Source organism: Vicugna pacos, chromosome 11, assembly GCF_048564905.1.
Source record: "Vicugna pacos chromosome 11, VicPac4, whole genome shotgun sequence".
Classification (NCBI taxonomy): Eukaryota; Metazoa; Chordata; class Mammalia; order Artiodactyla; family Camelidae; genus Vicugna; species Vicugna pacos.
The window spans coordinates 97,336,594-97,356,022 of NC_132997.1; the positions used below are offsets into that span (position 1 = coordinate 97,336,594).

Sequence of the window (19,429 nt, forward strand, 5' to 3'; positions counted from 1 at the left end):
TGTCTTTGCCACTGTTTGCCTGTAGATAATGTCTCTTATCATTTGAGAAAAACGGCGTAGTCTTCTAGACCCGTGTGTCCGTTTCAGACGTAGGGAAATAGTTTGCATTCTGGCTTCGTGTGTAACTGTCCAGTTCTCCTGATTACGGAAGAAGCCTTTATTAACGTGGTGAAGCTGGGGCCCTGACATCTTCCGTTTCGTTTTCCCTCTGGGCATTTCTTGGCATGTAAGTTCATATTTGCAGAAGATTATCTTTTGTTAAGCCCGTATTCCTCTTGAGAGCGTTGGTTTCTCATACGCTAATGTTGTCCGCGCAGAGCTAGGCAGGGCCCTGGAGGGAAGGCAGTGCGGCAGTTTCTCGGGCACACAGAAGACTTCCCAGCGTCCCGCAGCTGCTCTCCGGGCAGTTGTGTTGTTTCTGATTATACAGTGGTTTCCTAGAAATGCACGGTAATAAGCACTTGCAGTAATTGTTCATCAAATGTTCTCCAAAACCTAAAAGCGTAAAGTTAGCCGTGAATGTTTTGTGTAAATCTGAGCAATTTTGGAGTCGGTGTTTCGTTTTCAACTTAGCAATTTTTAAACAAAAATACGGCAGCAAAACAACCAGGAGTTGACGCTGACTAATGTGTTAGTGGACACGATTTTAGCCATGCCGCCCCGGGATAGGCATTTCTAACGATCACCTTGCTTTTCTTTCAGAAAATTTACATTTGCCTCCTAGGGACTTACGCTGTTAGATTTGTGCAAAGCTGAAGAAAAATGCTTATAGTATTTTTATAGGCGTCCCCCCACCCCGTGGCTCTACACAAGCTAGGAAAGTATTAACCATTTTAGATATTTGGTAATGCTTTGGAAAAATGGACAAGGGGGATTAGTAAGAGAGGAGCAAACATAATTTTGGTATAAACCACTAATTTCAATGTTCATTTAAGAAATCAATTTTAGGATGATGCTATAAAGAGGAGCCCATGGATGTAAAATAATCTGTTAGGGCATTATGTGAAGTGATGAGGTCATTTAGAAATTCCTAGAAAGAAGGTCAAAGGCTAGAAACATTAGGGGAGAGGTGTTCAGCTCTGTGGAGGAGAGGTTACTTTAAAAAGTAGCAGTGACCACATTTTAATGTTTTGTAAGCACCCTGATGTTTAGAATTGTATCAAGTTAAGTTTCACCTAGATTTCTTTTCATGGAAGGAACCAGGGGGTTCTTGTCCCTTTGGGTAATCCCTGATTGCCGTGATGAATTGTGCTCTTGGGGTTACAAAACTGTTAGTCTTCTTTGTGCCGTCAGATCCCTCAAAATATGTCAAAAGTGATATAAAGTATGAACTTTGCGTCTTACTTGAGTTTCCCTTTTGGCGGAAGCATACGGAGAGCTTGTAGATTGAGATTTTGCCTCTTGCAGAAGCCTCTGTGCACGTGCCAAATAAACCAGTCCCCAGGCGAGCCCAGTGCCATGTTGCTGTCTTGTTGACCTGCTGACAGCCAGGCCTCGGGGCTGAGTTTCTTGGTGTGCTGAGCATCGTCCGGGGTGAAAGCTACAAGGGTTGCCCATTCTCGGACCAGATGCTAGAAGCGCACGGGCCGGCTTTGAGGCTCCAAGTCCAGCTCCTGCCCTGGTTAACTTCTGGATTCAGGGACACAGGCTCTGAAATGTTGGCTAGAACATGGAGGGGAGCGTGTGACTTTTCATCCTTCCAGTCTTTTTGTGTGTGATGGGAACCAAATTCCATACAATGTGTTCTGGTTTCATGCTGAAAACATCTTGAATTTGAGGTTAATTGAATCTCATAATATAAAGCATATATATATGTTTATTTGAAAAAAAAAATCCTCAGTGCTCTTTTCAATCGAAAGCTTTACAATTGGCTTTTCCCCCCTCGTACAGCAAGATAACAGGGAGATGTTCCGAAGTGTGCGACACATGATCTATGACCTGATTGAATGGCGGTCGCAGATTCTTTCTGGGACTCTGCCGCAGGATGAGCTCAAAGAACTCAAGAAGAAGGTCACTGCCAAAATCGATTATGGAAACAGGTTTGTTTATTTGAAAGGTGATTTCATGCTTAAATTATCCAAAATAATAACATCACCCTAAGCCTTGAGGAGAACTAAAATCATACGATGAAACAAAACTTCTAACAGCAAAATAATGGCACGGTTTTCATTTTTAAAAGGGTGAGGTATTTTCTATTGGATCCTGGAAACTGGGAGTTTTCTGAGTCCTTGTTAAAACTGATTCTCCTTAGGAAGCTGGGCCTGGGGTAACCTGTCATTGTCACTCCTCCAGTGGGGACCCCACAATGGTTCCCCCCCTCTCCAACAAGGACCTTTTCCTTTCAGCTGACAGTACTTGACCTGGAGTCCAGACTTGAGGGTACTTTGTGCAGTAACAAGCACCAGGTTTCTTTCTTTCTCCTTCTTTTTCCTTCCTTCCTTTCTTTGTCTCCCTTTCTCCCTCCCTCCCTTCCTTCCTTCCTATTTTTTGGGGGGAGGTAATTAGGCTCATTTATTTATTTACTTTAATGAAGGTACTTGGGATTGAGCCCAGCACCTTGTGCATACTAAGCATGCCTTCTACCACTGAGCTACACCCTGCCCTCAAGCTCGAGGCTTCTTTCTGTGGAATCCTAAGTTCTGAACGTTGGAAGGGATATCAAAGGGCATCTTAGAACTTGTCACCAGTGCAGGGATGACAAACAAAACTGCAGCCAGCTAAATCCGAATTTCAGATATAAACAACATATAATTGACTGGAGTATGTCTCATGCAAAAGTTCCCATCTGCAGCAGGCCTCCGCCCAGCTCTGCTTCAAAGCTTTCAGCTACAGTGCACTCATTGTCCCATGGAGCTCCGTGTTCTCATGTTTGCAGGAAATCAAATCCTACAATCTCCCACTTCTGCCAGGTTCTGTAACCAGAATGAGGCCACGCCCTTCCCTCCTGGATAACTATTTGATTATTCATAGAATGTCAGAGCTACAAGAAGCCTTGAAAAGTATTGGGTCACAGGGTCCCCAGATGCTGGTCTACATCAGAGTCACTTGGAAAGCTTTCAAAATATGGAATCCTGGGATCCACTCCTTAAGATTCTGATTGCTGATGTCTTGAATGCTGGCTGGAAATCCCAGATTTCCCAGCAGATTGGGAAACTTCTGGTTTAGTCCAACTCCCTCATTTTACACATTAGAACATAAAGCTCAGAGAACAGGGGAGGTTTGGCCCCAGCCAGTCAGCTGAGGGGAACCCGGGAAAAACTAAAGCACCACTTTGTAAAATCAGCATTATAACGTAATTTTGTTTTCTGATAATTCAGACTTTCAAGTGTGAAAAGTTTCTAAAAGCTACATTATTAGTAAGAGGTAGTGTTTGGAAGGTGAAGGGTTTTGGGTTCTTTTTCTCCCCAAAGCCAGAGACTTCCGGGTATGAGGTATTAGATACTTTGCAGTGAAACCCTTTGCAAACCAAACTTTTGCAGCTTTGATTTTATTTTCTGCTGCAGGATCATATTTTGAGCTTATGTCCAGAAACCACCTGCTTAATTTGGCTGCAGGAAGCTACCAAAATACATTATGTCATGGAACAATCTAGTTAAGAAAGGAAGTGTTTCCAAACATAATTTACTACTTTAATAGGAAATGCAGTCCTTAATAAGACAGTTTCTGGCCCAAGGAACTCAGGTCTACTGCATAACTTCTCTAAAGCTCACTGCGCTGGGCCTGTCTTTCTAGTTCCTTCTTCAGAAAACAATTAATGCAAAGTAAAATCACAGTGTTGAAATTCTGACTTTAAAACGGTTTCTGGGAGACCTTTGAGAATGTGACGAGGTCATGGAGCACTTCTAGGAAAAGGCACATGTGTAACACACACCCACAGTTCTGCCTGTAATTTCAGAGAGTTTCCACCTCCATTTCCTCAAAGGTGCTTTGGGCTTCCACGGAACTGGTTTCTAACGGTTAGAGTTCTTGCTCTGCTGTGATGCAGCTTCACAAGGGAAGCTCACTCTGGATTCAGAACCACCTGAACGGGCTGAGAACGTCATATAGAAGGGTCTGTGTGAAAACCCCTTACAGGCCACTTCCTGTGACAGTTTCCACATGGCATTCTGAAAAGAGCATGAAAGAGAGGGTTCCGGCTCAGATTCCAGGCTCTGGGGTGTTACAGATGTTTCTCTGAGCCTAGATTTCCTTCTTTGTGAAATGGGTCTGATCATCTGACCTGGCAGGGTTGATGTAAGTAGCAGGATGTACCCAGCAGCCTGGGGTGCGGCAGCGCCTCTGCTTGTCAGGGAGCCTAATTCTTTGTGGTCTGCAGGATCATCCAGCCAGTCGTCCTAAAGCCCGCTGCTTTGTAGCTCTGTCTACACCAGTACTGGCTCCACCCACACCGGAACCAAGCCCCCCTCACCCTAATCGGCACTGACTCTGCCCATGGCAGCGCTGACCCTGCCCACATCAGAAGTGATCCCACTCTCATTTAGCATTAACTCCGCCCACACCGGCACTCACCCTGCCCACATCAGAACTGATCCAGTTCTCATTAACATTAGCTCCGCCCACACCGGCACTCACCCTGCCCACATCAGAACTGATTCAGTTCTCATTAGCATTAGCTCCGCCCACACCGGCACTCACCCTGCCCACATCAGAACTGATTCAGTTCTCATTAACATTAGCTCCGCCCACACCAGCATTCACCCTGCCCACATCAGAACTGATTCAGTTCTCATTAGCATTAACTCCGCCCACACCAGCACTCACCCTGCCCACAACAGAATTGATCCAACTCTTAATAGCGTTAAGTCCACCCACACCAGCCCTGACTCCTCCCAGGGGATGAACAGTAATATTTGAAAGGGAGGGGTTTTACCTCATTGGTGAATCATGTTAGGAAGACAGCTAATCGGATCTTAAAAGGCTTTAAAAAAAGTTCCTCTTGCGGCTCCCCACTATCATTGCAACTACTGAGGCTGCTTTTGTGTAAAGCGAAAAGCCTCTATTTGTTTAAAAGCATGTTTACCCTCCTGCTGCTGACAGGCCCAGCTGGTCCTGCTTTACCACCAGTGAATTTGCTCAACAGATATTAAAAGGAAAAAATGAGGTTTTTGGGGACTGCCTTACACAAACGGTGCTGTGGTCTAGCACCACTCACAAAACTAAACCTATTTGACGTGTTATCAGACTCATACGTACCTTTAGGGGTGACCTTCAGAGAAGTCAGAGATTTGTTTGGATTGCCAAGTCAGCTTTCTTCTTAAACTTGTAACGTGTGAAGACATTCTCTAATTGAAACTTATCTTTATTTCAAGAGATGTTTTCTTTGGTCTTATGGTTAAAAGAAATAAAAATTTCCTGCTTCTGCAGACTTGTTAAGAGCAGGAAGAAAATCCCAAAGGCAAAGTGTAAGGCATCTGTGGTTGAGATCCTCATGTCTTAGTAAAAGAAAACTAGAACGCATCACCGGAGCACAACTCTTGGTTTCTTTCTTGCCTTTGTTCATTCTTTAAATAAAAATTGTGATAAAAATCACCCAACAGTTTCGTTGGATTTGGGGAAACGGTGAGAATGATGCCAAAAAACATTTCCAGACATAGACGAACAGATTTATTAGCCAGATGTTGCTTGTGTTTTAAGTTGGCCACTACATTTAGCCATCTGGCCAAGAAGTTGCTTCACATTATGGTGGATAACTTCCATATGTTTCATGTTGAAACACAATAGAACATCTTTATCAAAAATCATCTGATGGGCTCATTAAAGGATTAGAACTGACTCTAGGTAGAAGGGAAGTGCTGTGGGGGACCTACCAGAGACAGTGGTGAGTAAGTGGTGGGTATGCCCCTTCTCCAGCCACTCCTCCCTCCCACCGCTCCCCAACCCCCAACCACTGGCTGTGTGTGTGTGTGTGTGTGTGTATACACACACACACACACACACATATATATATACACACATAGATATAGCATGTGTGTGCTTTAAACGGTCCACACTCTTCACAGAGTAATTAGTAATACACATTTCATTTGGGCTTTGTAAAAATCTGTAAGACAGCATCACTATGGCAGTGGAAATCAAAATTGAATTAATTTTTTAATTTAATTCCAAGGGAATACATTTTAAGTTAAAGAAAAGGACCTTGCAGAATTATGTTCCCTAATATTGTGTGGATGACCCTGACTTACTTTGCTGCTCATAATCTGCTCAGTTGAATTAGAGAATTCAAAGCCCTTGGTTCGTGTCTGTGACGTTCTGAATGCTTGTTGTTCTAGAATCCTTGATTTGGACTTGGTGGTGAGAGATGAAGATGGGAACATTCTGGATCCAGAACTAACTAGCACGATTAGTCTTTTCAGAGCTCACGAAATCGCTTCTAAACAAGTGGAGGAAAGATTACAAGAAGAAAAAGTAAGTTCACCTCCCTGCGATACACACATGGAGTCCATTTTCTCAGCAGCGGTTTACAACGTTAGCAAACCATCAACAGGGAAGCCCAGAATTTGCACTAAGAAGCACCTGAAAGGCGCAGCTATGCAGTGTATCTCATACAATGATGGATGGGATGGAGCCCACTGTGAAAACATACTGCTGATGACCTGAAAGCGTTTGTTCCCAGGATGGGGGGGAGTGGCTCCGCTCAGGGGGCAGAATTTTAATGACACTGACTTTGTGGTCTCAGCTCATGGGAAACGGAGCTTGGTTTTGCATCTCCTCTCTGATAGGAGCAGGGGAGGGACATATTCTAAGCTCAGTGAGGGCAGGAAACATAGGTCTTATGGATCTTTTTCATCTTCCATGGCCTCTAATGGTATGTTGTATGTAGCAGATAATCAGAAATCGGTTAGCTGGTTGAGCCGTCTATTCATTCAGCAAGCATTTACTGAGCAGCCACTGTGTGCCAGGTTCCGAGGACATAGTGATAAATACAGGACAGAGATGTCATCAGAGGAGCACAGGACGGGAGAACCAAAAACTGAACATGCAACTACATGCACATGTAGTCTCCACTCTGATTCATTGACTGGACCCCTGAACGTGTCGAATCTCCGAAGGGAACTCTCAGTACAAACCGCTGTGGGACGGGGACCGTTGCGCGGGGTGCTGTTGTGTTCACTTGGGTGCGTGCATGGGTCGAGAAGGCCGAGTGAGGACGAGGAAGACACTGCGTGAAGGGCTTTGCCGTGTTACTGCAACTCGTCCCACCTGGTCTTCTGTCCTGCGGGGAATGAGGAAAGCAGGTATCAGCCACGAGTGTCGCGCGTGTCGGCTTTCTGTCTTACTGTTTGCTGTCTCCTTCCAGTCTCAAAAGCAGAACATCGATATCAACAGACAAGCCAAGTTTGCTGCCACGCCTTCTCTGGCCCTGTTTGTCAACCTCAAAAATGTGGTGTGTAAGATAGGAGAGGACGCTGAAGTGCTCATGTCTCTTTATGACCCCGTGGAGTCCAAGTTCATCAGGTCAGTGACGTTCCCCGGCTGCCGACATTCCTCTCTGGTTCCCGTTGGGGAAATGGCATCCAAACCACCACAAAGTCTCGCTCTCGCAGCGCGCCCTTGGGGCGATCGGCCGGCCAGGCTCCCCGCAGGCTGCTGAACCTGGGCCGGGGCCACTTTCCTGCGCGTGTGTGGATATTGGATTGTAACGTTTGAGTCTTGTCGTGTTTTGAGGACTGAGCAACTGGAGAGGGAAGTAATGTTCCCTGGGATGTCTTCATAGGATTTTGTGACGGTGGACCCCTCCGGTATCGCTCTTGTCTTAAGCTTGTTTTTTTGAACTTCTGTTCTCTGTGAATGTCAAGTCTGGACCTTTGACCTACTGTTATTTGTCCAAGATGATGGGCTGGGATACAGTGTCTAGAACTGCTACTTCAAGGTTCTCAATTACTGTTGGTTGAGTAAAATCTTGTAAATCCTGTCTGCCATTTCTGTCATTTCTAACGTGCTCTCTTTCCCAGTTACTGTTTTTGTTCCTCGGTACAACTTTTCTCTTTGTCCAGATGGAAAAAATGTACTTTAAACTGTGCGAAGCGTATGTCTGTCTGTGTGTATGAGTGTGTGTGTGTGTGTGTGTGTGTGTGTGTGTGTGTGTGTTGAAAACTCCAGAATCTTCACTTGTATTATTCAATATTTTAAAACCTAGTATATGACAGAAAACGGAACAAGGGGGTGAATTTCATTCCCACTTCTGAGAAGGACTGTGATCCTTTTTGATGTAGGATTCAGTATGTATTTTTACGTTATATTTGGTTTGTTTCAAGCTCTGAAATAATCAGTTTTACTTTATGCTCTAAATGAGCGAATGGTGAATTTGAGACTATAGCCATTCCAAATGAACAAATATGCTTTTAATAATAAATTCTGAAATGCCATTTGCAAATAGTTCCTTTGCAACTATAACCCTGGATGTCCAGAATTAAAGCCTCAAGAATTTTGTAAGGGCAGTCCTTGGCTACTGTCTCCTATGGGGAAAATACTTACGTGTTCATGGACGAATAGGTCTGTCTGATGCTGAGGATACTTCTGAAGTCATGTATTTGTCTGCATAATGGACCTCTGTGGTATTAATTATAAGTCAGTGTGGATGTACCTTTGGTACCCTGTTTTATTTGGAAAATTAATTTTCTTTTCTTTTTTTTTTTAAGTGAAAACTACCTGGTTCGCTGGTCAAGTTCTGGATTGCCTAAAGATATAGACAGATTACATAATTTGCGAGCTGTTTTCACTGTAAGTGCATCCAGAGATGTTCAGTTGAATTGCTCACCATTCTAAGGACTATTTTTAATGACCGCCTTCTGCCCTCTCACCACACTGGAGTATGGCTCCTTGGGGTGCTTGTGGGGTTTTTTGGGGGGCAGGTGGGGTGGGGAAGGGAGGTAATTAGGGGTATCTGTCTATCTATTTATTTTAATGGAGGTACTGGGGATTGAACCCAGGACCTTGTGCATGCCAGGCATGTGCTCGACCACTGAGCCTCCCCACCACTTGTTAATTTAGTAACAGTAACATAACTGCCCAGAAATCTTCTGGGTCTCTAGCTACCCTTAGAATCCCCATGATGAAGATTTACTCCATTGCAACTGAACATGTCTCTTAAACTTGGATCTCAAATTCATTTAATGCTAATTGACTTTTGTTATTCCATTCCTTTTTGTCATGTGAATAACTTATTGAAATGCTAAAAACTGGTTGGAGAAAAGAGTCGCTATCCATCTTTTTTACCGTCTGTTTCAATTGAACCGGCCTTGAGTAATGGTTCTCCCAAGTAATTTATGGAAATTAATATTTCTAGGACCTCGGGAGCAAAGACCTGAAACGGGAGAAGATCAGTTTTGTTTGTCAGATCGTCCGCGTGGGTCGCATGGAGCTGAGGGACAACAACACGAGGAAGCTGACCTCGGGCTTGCGGCGGCCTTTCGGGGTGGCCGGTAATCCATTTCTCTCCTTTCCCTTACGAGCGCCAAGATCATCCCATTTGCTGTGAATACCAGCTGCTCTTGAATATTGGACAGTGGGCCGCTTGATTTATAAGCTTTTCTGTTGCAGAGAAAAGAAAAATCTTATCAGTTCTCTCTGTGGTTTCAAGTTGACCTGCAGCCCAGGCTGCGTCGCTCCCCAGGCTTCAGACGTAAATCATGTCTTTGGTTTTCAAGTGGATCCAGTCTCCTGGAGGAGACCCTGACCCACATTCTCCTCCTGGAGGGAAGCCAGTCCCAGGAGAGGTTCAGGGCTTCTGGGCTGGGCGATCGACTGACTTGGGAATGAATTTGCATGGAATGGTCAGAGCTATGATGAGACGGGGAGATGAAACCGCGGGGACGATGTGGTTGTCTTCAGAGAGGTGCTTTTTATCCTGCACACGTGTGCGCTTCATTCCTCTTCTGTTCTGCTTTTGGTCGCAGCATGAGAACAGTGGGGGAGGGGTCCCCTCAGCTGAGGGGAGAGGAGAGCGTCCCCCGGAAGTTCTCACTGGCTGACCTCTTCCAACGTCACTCTCATGTTTCACAATTTGGGAAATGATTTCCTCTCACTGTGTGACGGTCGCAGTGGTGTTTCATTACGCAGCCCTCTGTTTCTTCTTGTCCTTTCTGTGATTCTTGGGATTTGTATAAATATGTACGTGAGAAAAGTTCTTCCTTTCTGATGCGGTGCTGGATTTCTTATACCAACAGCAAAGGAAGGATTCTTTGCCTGGGCTGCCAGGAAACTCAGGGCTGAGTTTAATTTTGTTTTGTTTTGACCTATTTTATTTTATTTTGTTTTAATTGAAGTATGGTTGATTTACCACGTTGTGTTAGTTTCTGGTGTGCAGCATAGTGATTCAGTTATACATTTATATATATATATATATATATATATATCCCTTTTCAATTTTCTTTTTCATAATAGGTTATTACAAGATATTGAAAATAGTTCCCTGTGCTGTACCATAGGAGCTTGTTTAAGCTTGTTTATCTATTTTATATACAGTTGCTTGTATCTGCTAATTCCAAACTCCCAATTTATCCCTCCATCCCCTTCCTGGTAACCTTGTTTGTTTTCTATGTCTGTGAATCTCTTTTTGTTTTGTAAATTTGTGTCATGTTTCTAGATTCCACATGTAAGTGATACCATATGATATTTGTCTTTCTCTGACTTACTTCACTTTGAATGATAATCTCTAGGTCCATCCATGTTGCTGCAAATGGCATTATATTTCATTTTTTTTATGAGTAGTATTCCACTGCATATACACCCCACATCTTCCTTATCCAGTCATCTGTTGGTGGACATTTAGGTTGCTTCCATGCTGTTTTGACCGCTTTTAAATAGGTTTTATTCTCAGGTCAGTTTTAGGTTCACAGCCAAATTGAGGCAGAGGGGCTGGTTCTCGCTTCCCTTCCAGGTTCCTCCCGGAGGGGCTGGCCCTCCTGTGCTTCTGTGAATATGAAGTCAGGATTGAGCTTTCTGCTTGTATATTTCCCAGCTTCCTCCTGAGATCTCTTAGTCTGAGATGGAGGGAGTGCGTTTCATCGTGTGATGTGATCATGTAAATTTTTGACATGGGTAAATACTTTAAAGCAGCGGCTCTCAGCCCAAAGTGTATTTCTCATACACACTTGTACCTTCACAGACACAGTCTGGGAGCTTTTAAAACGTGTTCTTGCCCAGACCCCATGCCAGATGGTTGAGTCAGACCTGTGCTTTAACCAGCATCACCTGTGCGCCACGGCGGGCCGTGCGGTGACTGGTGATTGGCTGCTGTCTGACCACATGCCTGCTTGCTGCACGGTGGCCTCAGCACGCCCCGAGGCCTCTTTTCAGGGCCTCCGACCCACTCGATCCATACCTCCTCTGACCCCGTGTTCTCTGTCTCATGAAGAAGGGACATCTCAGGATACTGATCAATGTTTTGGTGATCATATTCTGCCCATTTGTTTTCTAGCTGCATCTCCACATCCAGATTTAATTCTGAGGCTATATCTGGAAGGCTGCTGCATATTGCTGGAGGGGCCCAGGTTGCTGAAGTGAGGAAGGCGTTGGTGGACCTTCTTAAGCCTACAGTTCTTAGCCTTCTATTGAAAATACGATGTCGCTTTTTAAAAGACCTTTTTATAATTTGAAAGTGATGTAAAATTATAAAAATGATGGAAAAGAAAGGAAAGCATAATGAAAACATCATTCATTCCTAATTTTGTGTAGCCAGGGTTGGACATCATGGCATTTTGGTAAATTTGTTTCTAATTTTTTCCCCTTGTGTGTGGTATGTAAGTTTTTGAAACACGACCAGACCATACTTTGTTTTAAAAGTTTTTTTCAGCCTTCCTATATATAGGTTTTGTGTTTTCATTATCATCATAAGCACATTCCATGTCATTATCTCTTATTTTCATTCTATTTTTCTTTTTAAAAATTCTTTTAATTGAAGTATAGTCAGTTTACAATGTTGTGTCAATTTCTGGTGCACAGTATAGTGATTCAGTCATACGTATACACACTTACATTCCTTTTCATTATAGGCCATCGCAAGGTGTTGAATATAGTTCCCTGTGCTGTACAGTAGGACCTTGTTGTTTATCTGTTTTCTATACAGTAGTTAGTGTCTACAAATCTCAAACTCCCACTTTCTCCCTTCCAGCCCCCTTTCCTCCTGGTAACCCTAAGTTTGCTTTTTATGTCTGTGAGTCTGTTTCTGTTAGATCATACTTTTTTGTTGTTTGTTTATCTGTTCACTTTTTCCGGTCTCTTTTTTTCTGTCCTAACCCCGTTCAGGTGTGCAGTTTGTAGTGTGACGTGCACTCACGTCACATGTTTTGTACTTTTATCTTTTTAGAAAACTTAACTTTATGTTATGAGCATTTCATTTTATTAATAATATTCAGAAATTCTGATTTTCCACGGCTGCTGACTGTGGCTGTGTCGTTATTTCAGGGGCCCTTTGCTTTGGGGCTTTGGGATGTCTTCAGCTTTGAGGTGTGGCAGGTCCGTGGTGCACAGCCTTGAACTTGGATCTTTGTGCCCTTTCTGTTTGAAGAGGCTGAAGCCCTCGAAGTGGAATTGCTGTGCATCTTGGCCACCTCAATGCTCCGGGCCTGGGTGCTGTGAGCAGGTGGTACTGGGCGTCACCCTGCCCGGCCCCTCCCCCTGCGGTGCGTTTCCAGTCACTCCTTCCTGGTTTCCTCCCTTTGCTGTCCCTCCTCCACTGCCATCGTCCTGACGCCACCTTCCTCCTACTGCTGGTGTCGCATGATGTCGTTTCTGGGCTCTTCACGTCCTCCTCTGTCACGTGCCCACAGTGACTACAGACAGCTGCACTCTTGGCTTTTTTAAGACTGACCCTCACCCCTGCATGTAGAGACCCTGGGCTCTCAGTTTGGGGGTGACCCCCTCCAAGTCCTTCATGTCCCCCTTTGACAGCGGGCACCTTTTAGGGCCCAAAGTCCCAGCTGCAGTGAGAACTTCTGTGGCCGAGGCCTGTGTGCTGCAGAGCAGCGAGGGCGGGCCCTGGGGCAAGGGTGTGGGGAAGGCAGTTTCAATGCCTTCAACTCCGAGTCTTAGTCCGGGGGGACCCAGGGGCTGTCACCCCTAGGAGGTAGCAGAACCAAGGCTGCTTTCCACTTCCTGGTGCCCCGACCGAGGCTGTGTTTCTTGCTCACATGCTGACTTCCTGCCAGTAGTTTCTGGGCTCCTGATGGGGCCAGGGCTGGAGACGGGGGCTTTGACAAGGGAGCTGGGCCATCAGGGTGACTCACCGTCAGACAGACTGATGGAGGAGAGAGGTCTGCAGACACAGGAAGGCTGCAGGAGAAGGTCTCCCAGGTTCAGACTCACCTTGTTCTAGCCCATAGCCGAGTGTCCCGGCTGTTGCTGCAAAGACCAGAGGCTGATTGGATGTTGGCTGAAAAACGAGCTGTTTGGTGGTTCTGAACTCGTGGTGAAAGTGTGGTCTTGGGCATATGAGCATCTTCACAATAGAGGAGATGCTTCTGTTCTGGTCCTACAGATGCCTCCCCACTTTTTTGGGTGGGGGAAGGTGGCAGAAATGGAAATTGTTCCCACTTTTAATATATGATCTTATGTCGTTCGGGAAAGGATCGTGCACAAGGACATAAATGAGGCGTGTTGTTCACTTACCCGCGGTCAGGGGTGGAGGCTGAGCAGGGTGGAGAGCATACGTGTCCAGCACCCCAGGGGCTGTTCTGGGGGTTTCTCGCTGTGTTGGTCAGACCCGGGGCATCGGGTCTTTGTAGCTACCACATTTCGGGCAAGTTCATTCATTTGTGTCTTTGAGCCTAGTTTCCTCAGCTGTCCAGTAGGTAAGTGTGGGGATTAACTTTCAAGTGTTTATTGAAAGTGTCTGCAGACTCCAGCATGGGGATGGGCAGACCTTAGCCACTTCATTACGGTTTCCTTGTTCGGGGGCGTGTGGTAAGTGATGTGAAGCCTCCACACAGTGCTGTCCTGTGTGGTCGCCCTGCCACGCATGGTATTTCAGTGTAAATGAATGAAGTCAAAGTAAGAATTGAGTTCCTCCATCACACTGGCCACTTTTGGGTGCTCCGTGTGATCGAATATCTCATCATCACACCAAGTTCTCTTGGGCAGTGCAGCTCAGTCAGTGCCCGTTGGATACTAGGAGAAGGAATTTATTAACTGGGATGCTGCCATTTGAGCCTGGACCCTATTTGGGTCGGTGTTTTCAGATAATTTATCTTTCAGCCATGGAAAACGTTACCCTTGAATATCAAAACATTCCACCATGCAGTTTGTGCTGTGGTTAGAAGACATTCTGATGTTGCTCTGTTTGTTTGCTTTCTAGCACTTAAGCGAAACAATTTCTGTTCTTTTCTTGTCCCCAGTGATGGATGTCACAGACATAATCAATGGAAAAGTAGATGATGAAGACAAACAGCATTTCATTCCCTTTCAGCCGTAAGTACAGAGCAATCAACGTACTTAACCAGATAGAAGATGGGAAATGTACGTTTGGGATGATTATCTTTATAGTTAAGTTGATCAACTCAGCACAGATAGCACTGATTATTTTATAATAATGGCAAATCTGTTTAGTCACTGCTGGGGTGCGTGGCATTTTTGTCGTCACTAGAAACCGGGGTTAGAGTTTGTTTATAGTCTCACAAGTAGCAGATTCTCCAGGTGATCCCTGAAGTGCCTTATCGTGCAGGACACGCAGAATTCCAGTTCTACTCTGAGCATGAATATTTCTTTACGAAATTGATTTATTCTGGCAGCTGTTCACATTTGCAAAATACAGTATTTTCAGATTCATCACGGGACGTTGCTATTTTTACAATTAAAAAGAAAAACCAAACAAAACAGTGATGAATTCTTCTGTAAAACGAGAAATAAGACTTTAAGGAAATGATTGCGCTGGTGACTTCTGTGTCTCTGTGTTGCTTACGGTGGACTCTGGCTGTGCTTGCCATGTGTGGGGTTTGTCTAGTTCTGACCTGGCGTCTGTCGAGAGGTGTGGGAAGCTGGGGAAGCACTTGGAGGAGATTCATTAAATTGATTCTCTGATTTGAAGGTAGATCCCCTAGAAAAGGTTCAAAGACTTGGTGTTACTTCCCTGGAGATGAAAGCCGGAGGGCACCTGGATAATGGTGTGTAGTCCCTTCAAGGGCACTTCCACACCTCAGACAGAGGTGGGGAGAGAGGAGGAGGAATTAGAGTGGTTTAGGTTAGTTGCAAAAGGCGGCTTCCTCCTGGCGGTGTGAAACCTGTGCAGAGTGAATGATGATCAGTTGAGTTAGAATGACCTGTCATAGTGCCCCGTGTTCTGTCTTTTCTCCTCATTTCTGTTTCTGTTTAAGTGGTTCCAACTTGACACAATTTTATTTTAGACTTTTTTTTTGTCGTTTTCAGGAGTTGGCTGGGTTGGGATGGTTGGCGGTGAGTGATATTAGTGGGCGGTGGAAGGAGTCAGATCCCGGGGCGGGTGGGGCAGGAGGTGTGAGGTCGCTTCTGTTTGCACAACTGTCTTTGCCCAGCGGACCACCCCTTCAGCCCCAGGCTTGAGAACCACTCGTTCAAGATGGAATAGAGTGGTTTTCTTTGCAGGCAGGTGATCTGGTCGAATAGCGTCCTGTAGCATGGCTCGGTAGGAATTTCTGCCATCTTCTCAACATAAGAATAATAGAAAATCCTGCGATAATGTGCTTGAAGTTGGGGTTCATTTTTTTTTGTATCTCATCACACGACTGGAGGCACAGGTGTTTTATGGCTTTGTTGTTTAGATGTCTTCTTCTGTCCAACGCAGTAACCACTAGCCACGTGTGGCTGTTTAAATTAAAGAAAATTAAATAAGATTAAATATTCAGTTCCTCGATCACAACTCATCCCGTTTAAACCCTTCCATGCCGCAGCTGGCTAGTGGCTGCCATATTGGACAGCGCAGGTGGAGAACGTTTCCATCATCCTAGAATGTTCTGTTGGATGGTGGTACTTTGGAATCAAACCCAGTGAAGACAGTTACCAAGGAAGCTCAGTTCTGCAGAATCTGGAAGTTTCTTTAGTAAACAAGGGGAACATCACCTTTGAATACGGGCCAATGTTGAGGTAACAAATAAAGTGCATCATTATAAGAGATAAATCCAAGTTGCTTCTTTTGGCCGTGAGAAACAAATGCAGCCCAGTGCTGTTTGATTGCTGTTTTATATATTAGACCTCAGAGTTTCCTGATGTCCCCAATGTACCCCTGTGTTGAAATTACCTGTTGCCTCTTGGTGTCTTTGGGGAAAAATCAAGGGAAAAAGAACTTGGGCTAGGATTTGAAAAGCAAGGGGCATTACTGGTTTCAGATTCACTCATCTGAATGTCACCGGGACACGTTACGACCTACTTGAGATGGCTTCTTGCCGCCATCTTTTTCTGTCGTGTAGTGAAATACCCACTTAAAGAAATATTCTTACATTTCAAGTCTTATTGTACTTTGAGGCTACTTGTTCCGTGAAAAGAAGACTAATAGATTAATATTTTCGATGTTAGAGACAAAAGAGAAGCATGATTTTAATAGCAAAACAAGCAGTGAAACCAGTTCTTTGGGAAATGCCGTGCTAATGAACCCATTTTTTGGTCCATTAAGACTGATTTATTACATCACAGGAGAGGTTTTCAGGACGGAGGCACAGTGTACACGTCTCTCTCTCTGTCTTTTTTACTTGGCGGAGTAAATTAAAACAGCCCTCAGCTCTCTTGAGTCATGGGGGCTCGAGTGATAAATAACATTTGTCCTTGTTTCTAGAAATAATTTGAAACATCATGTACATGCCATATATTTTCTTGCTCACTGCCTCCTGTGCTTCGCTGTGCTACGTGGTATTTCCCTTCGCCCATGCCGCCTGTTCGTATTTAGTCTCCTGGTCCTAGAGCAGCCTCTCGTAAAGGCTCATTCATGGGTCCCCAAAACCTTGACGAAACGTTTACAGTCATAACTGTGTCACAGTTTTACTTTTCGGACATGGCAGTTGTGTTCGATTTTATGCCGCTCTTTTCACATTTAACCATTCGAGGCTGCACTCGGTATCCAGTCTGATGGAGTGGGGTGGTGGTTTCCCGAGCTTTCCAAGCAGTTAGGTCAGAGGGTTTGTTTTTTTTTGTTTTTTTTTTTGCCTTAATTTCCCTTCAAAGCACCTGCCCCTTGACCTGTGCTGTATGGTCAAGAATTATTGAAATAGCAGAAATGGCCATAAACATTCCTTGGTATTAAATGCTGTCCAACTATGTTATTTTTAGTTAAATTCCCCTTTTTAAAATTGTCTGATAGACATGGAGTGGAGCCCTGGTGCACATTTATTTCCTGGGGACAGGGTCGACCTCATTTGCCTTACTTCTCCTGTGTGGTTCAGCATTTTCCTGATCAATGCTCTTCCTGTCTCTCTTGTCACCTATCCTGTCCTTTGTCGTGCGTTGACTCATGATGCCTCTCTCTCGCACTCGGTGATGATGATCTCTTGTGTTCCCCTGTTACCGTGACCTCTGGGTCTCTGTGCCCCTTTGTCTCCTGTGGTCTTGGTCGTCCCGTGCCCTCCAGGCTCGCGTTGGACGACGCCATTCGACACAAGCCGCTGAACATGTCATCCCGTTTTTCACCCAGGGTGGCAGGGGAGAATGATTTCCTTCAGACTGTTATAAACAAAGTCATTGCTGCCAAAGAAGTCAACCACAAGGGCCAGGGTACGTATTATTTTGTTTTGTTTCTGTAAATGTCCATTTACATGAACTTGGGACAAAGCTGTGTGGTTTGGATTTTACTTTGATGATGATCATATTGATGGTGATGATAGTGATGATACTGATGATGCTAATGGTGGTGACGGTGGTGGTGATGATGGGGTGATGATTGTAATGATGGTGGTGGTGGTGGTGATGATGGTGGTGTGGTGATGATGGTGGTGGTGATGGTGGTGATGGTGGTGATGGTGGTGGTGATGGTGCTAATGGTGGTGATAATGATGGTGGTGGTGGTGATGATGCTGATGGGGGTGATGATGATGAAGATGATGATGTTGATAACATGATTCTGATAACAATGGTGATTGCAGTGTCGGATAATGGTGGGTACTCATTGTCCGTGATGTACAGCATATGTGGTTTTTCCTGCTGATCACCTTTGTAAGCATTGCTGAGAGCCAGCCTCCTGGATGGGAGAAGAAGACTAAGATACAATTAAGTGTTTGGAAAGAGCCCAGAGTTGATGAGACTAGAAGCGACTTCTTTATTTGCCTTTCTCAGACTTCTCCAGCCATCTCCTCTGTTACAAACGCTTGAATGACTTCACTGGAGGATAAAATAACTGTCCACTGCCCGTGCTTTCACCTTGCCGTTTGGAGAAACACAGGACGTTTGACATGAGTCCCCTCCCCACGTGCTCTCTTCCCTGCTGGTTTTCCCTGCCTCGCGCTGTGAACTAGTCACCGCCGCAGTGTTGCTGGGGCCCCCCCAGCCTGTCCCCCGGGGAAACTGGCTCCATTTTGCCGACCAGTTCCCCTTCCGCTTTGCGGTGGCGGGGACTTCTCCTCCCCCACGGCCTGTGTTGCTGTCGTTGTTTTTAATCCCACGCTGACAAGTTTCCCAGCAGCTGACCTTCTGTTGGCAGAGGCAATGAATCAACCACCTCGGGCTGGTGACAGCTGGCACTCGGCTGGCCAGGAGCGCTGCCGTTTACTGAGGCCCCGCCTCCAGCCGGAGGGGAAGTCACCTTCAGAATCACTCCGACCCGGGGCTGCTTTTAGCGCTGGTGGGAAAGCCCACCTCTCAGTTCTTGATTAGATCCAGACGTGACCGTAAACTCGGCAGAGCTTCGGTGAATAGACCTATTTCATTGTCTAGTTGCCTTATGTCGCTAGACTTGTAAGAAACAATTATCTTGATTCATTTCCCATCATTCTAAAGAAGCCTGTGAATCAAGCCTGAAGAATGCTCTGGAGGAATTAGCTGCCCATGTTGCTCCACAGGGACCTTTGGCTTCCATTTGGTGTGAGCCACCCCCTTCCCTGGAAAATAACAACAAAACAAAAGCCCCAACCCCAAATGTTAATGAATCGTGTCGCCTGCAGACAGAGCAATTTTCAGCTGACCCAGGACCCGTCCTCTCATAAATTACCAGCCCTCCCAATTTGCACTTTAATTGAAAACCACAGGGAGGTCCAATTAAAGCTGTTTGATTGGAGCCACTCTCAGGGGGCCGGGGCGGGGAGCGCCCAGGCCCCAGGCCCCTGGCTCCTCTTGCAAAGTCATCAAAGTTTTGATCAACTTTTATTATAGAGTCACGAAGGAAAGTAGGGGTGGGTGGCAGGCCAGCAGGCACTGGCTCAGAAAGAGGACCGAGGGCCTGCCTGTCAGCCTTACTGGTCTTGCGGCCAAAACCCATGTCACAGAGATGGGCTGATGCCAGGGCCCCTCATTCCTTGAACTCCGGCGGGGAGGAGTGGTG

At 45.4% G+C, this 19,429-nt stretch overlaps 1 protein-coding gene across 3 annotated transcripts in view; it reads left to right on the forward strand.

Annotated features, from left to right (window-relative positions):
- Positions 1-19,429, forward strand: part of DOCK1 (dedicator of cytokinesis 1) — a 480,997-nt gene that overhangs the window by 62,036 nt on the left and 399,532 nt on the right. For 2 of the 3 annotated variants that reach the window (XM_072972106.1, XM_072972107.1), the window contains exons 6-12: positions 1,891-2,039; positions 6,270-6,405; positions 7,298-7,455; positions 8,640-8,721; positions 9,287-9,422; positions 14,334-14,406; positions 17,528-17,670. In XM_072972106.1, the coding sequence (XP_072828207.1) occupies positions 1,891-2,039; positions 6,270-6,405; positions 7,298-7,455; positions 8,640-8,721; positions 9,287-9,422; positions 14,334-14,406; positions 17,528-17,670 (877 nt within the window). The remainder of the gene's footprint in view (positions 1-1,890; positions 2,040-6,269; positions 6,406-7,297; positions 7,456-8,639; positions 8,722-9,286; positions 9,423-14,333; positions 14,407-17,527; positions 17,671-19,429) is intronic. The other variant, XM_072972108.1, reaches the window with a different exon arrangement.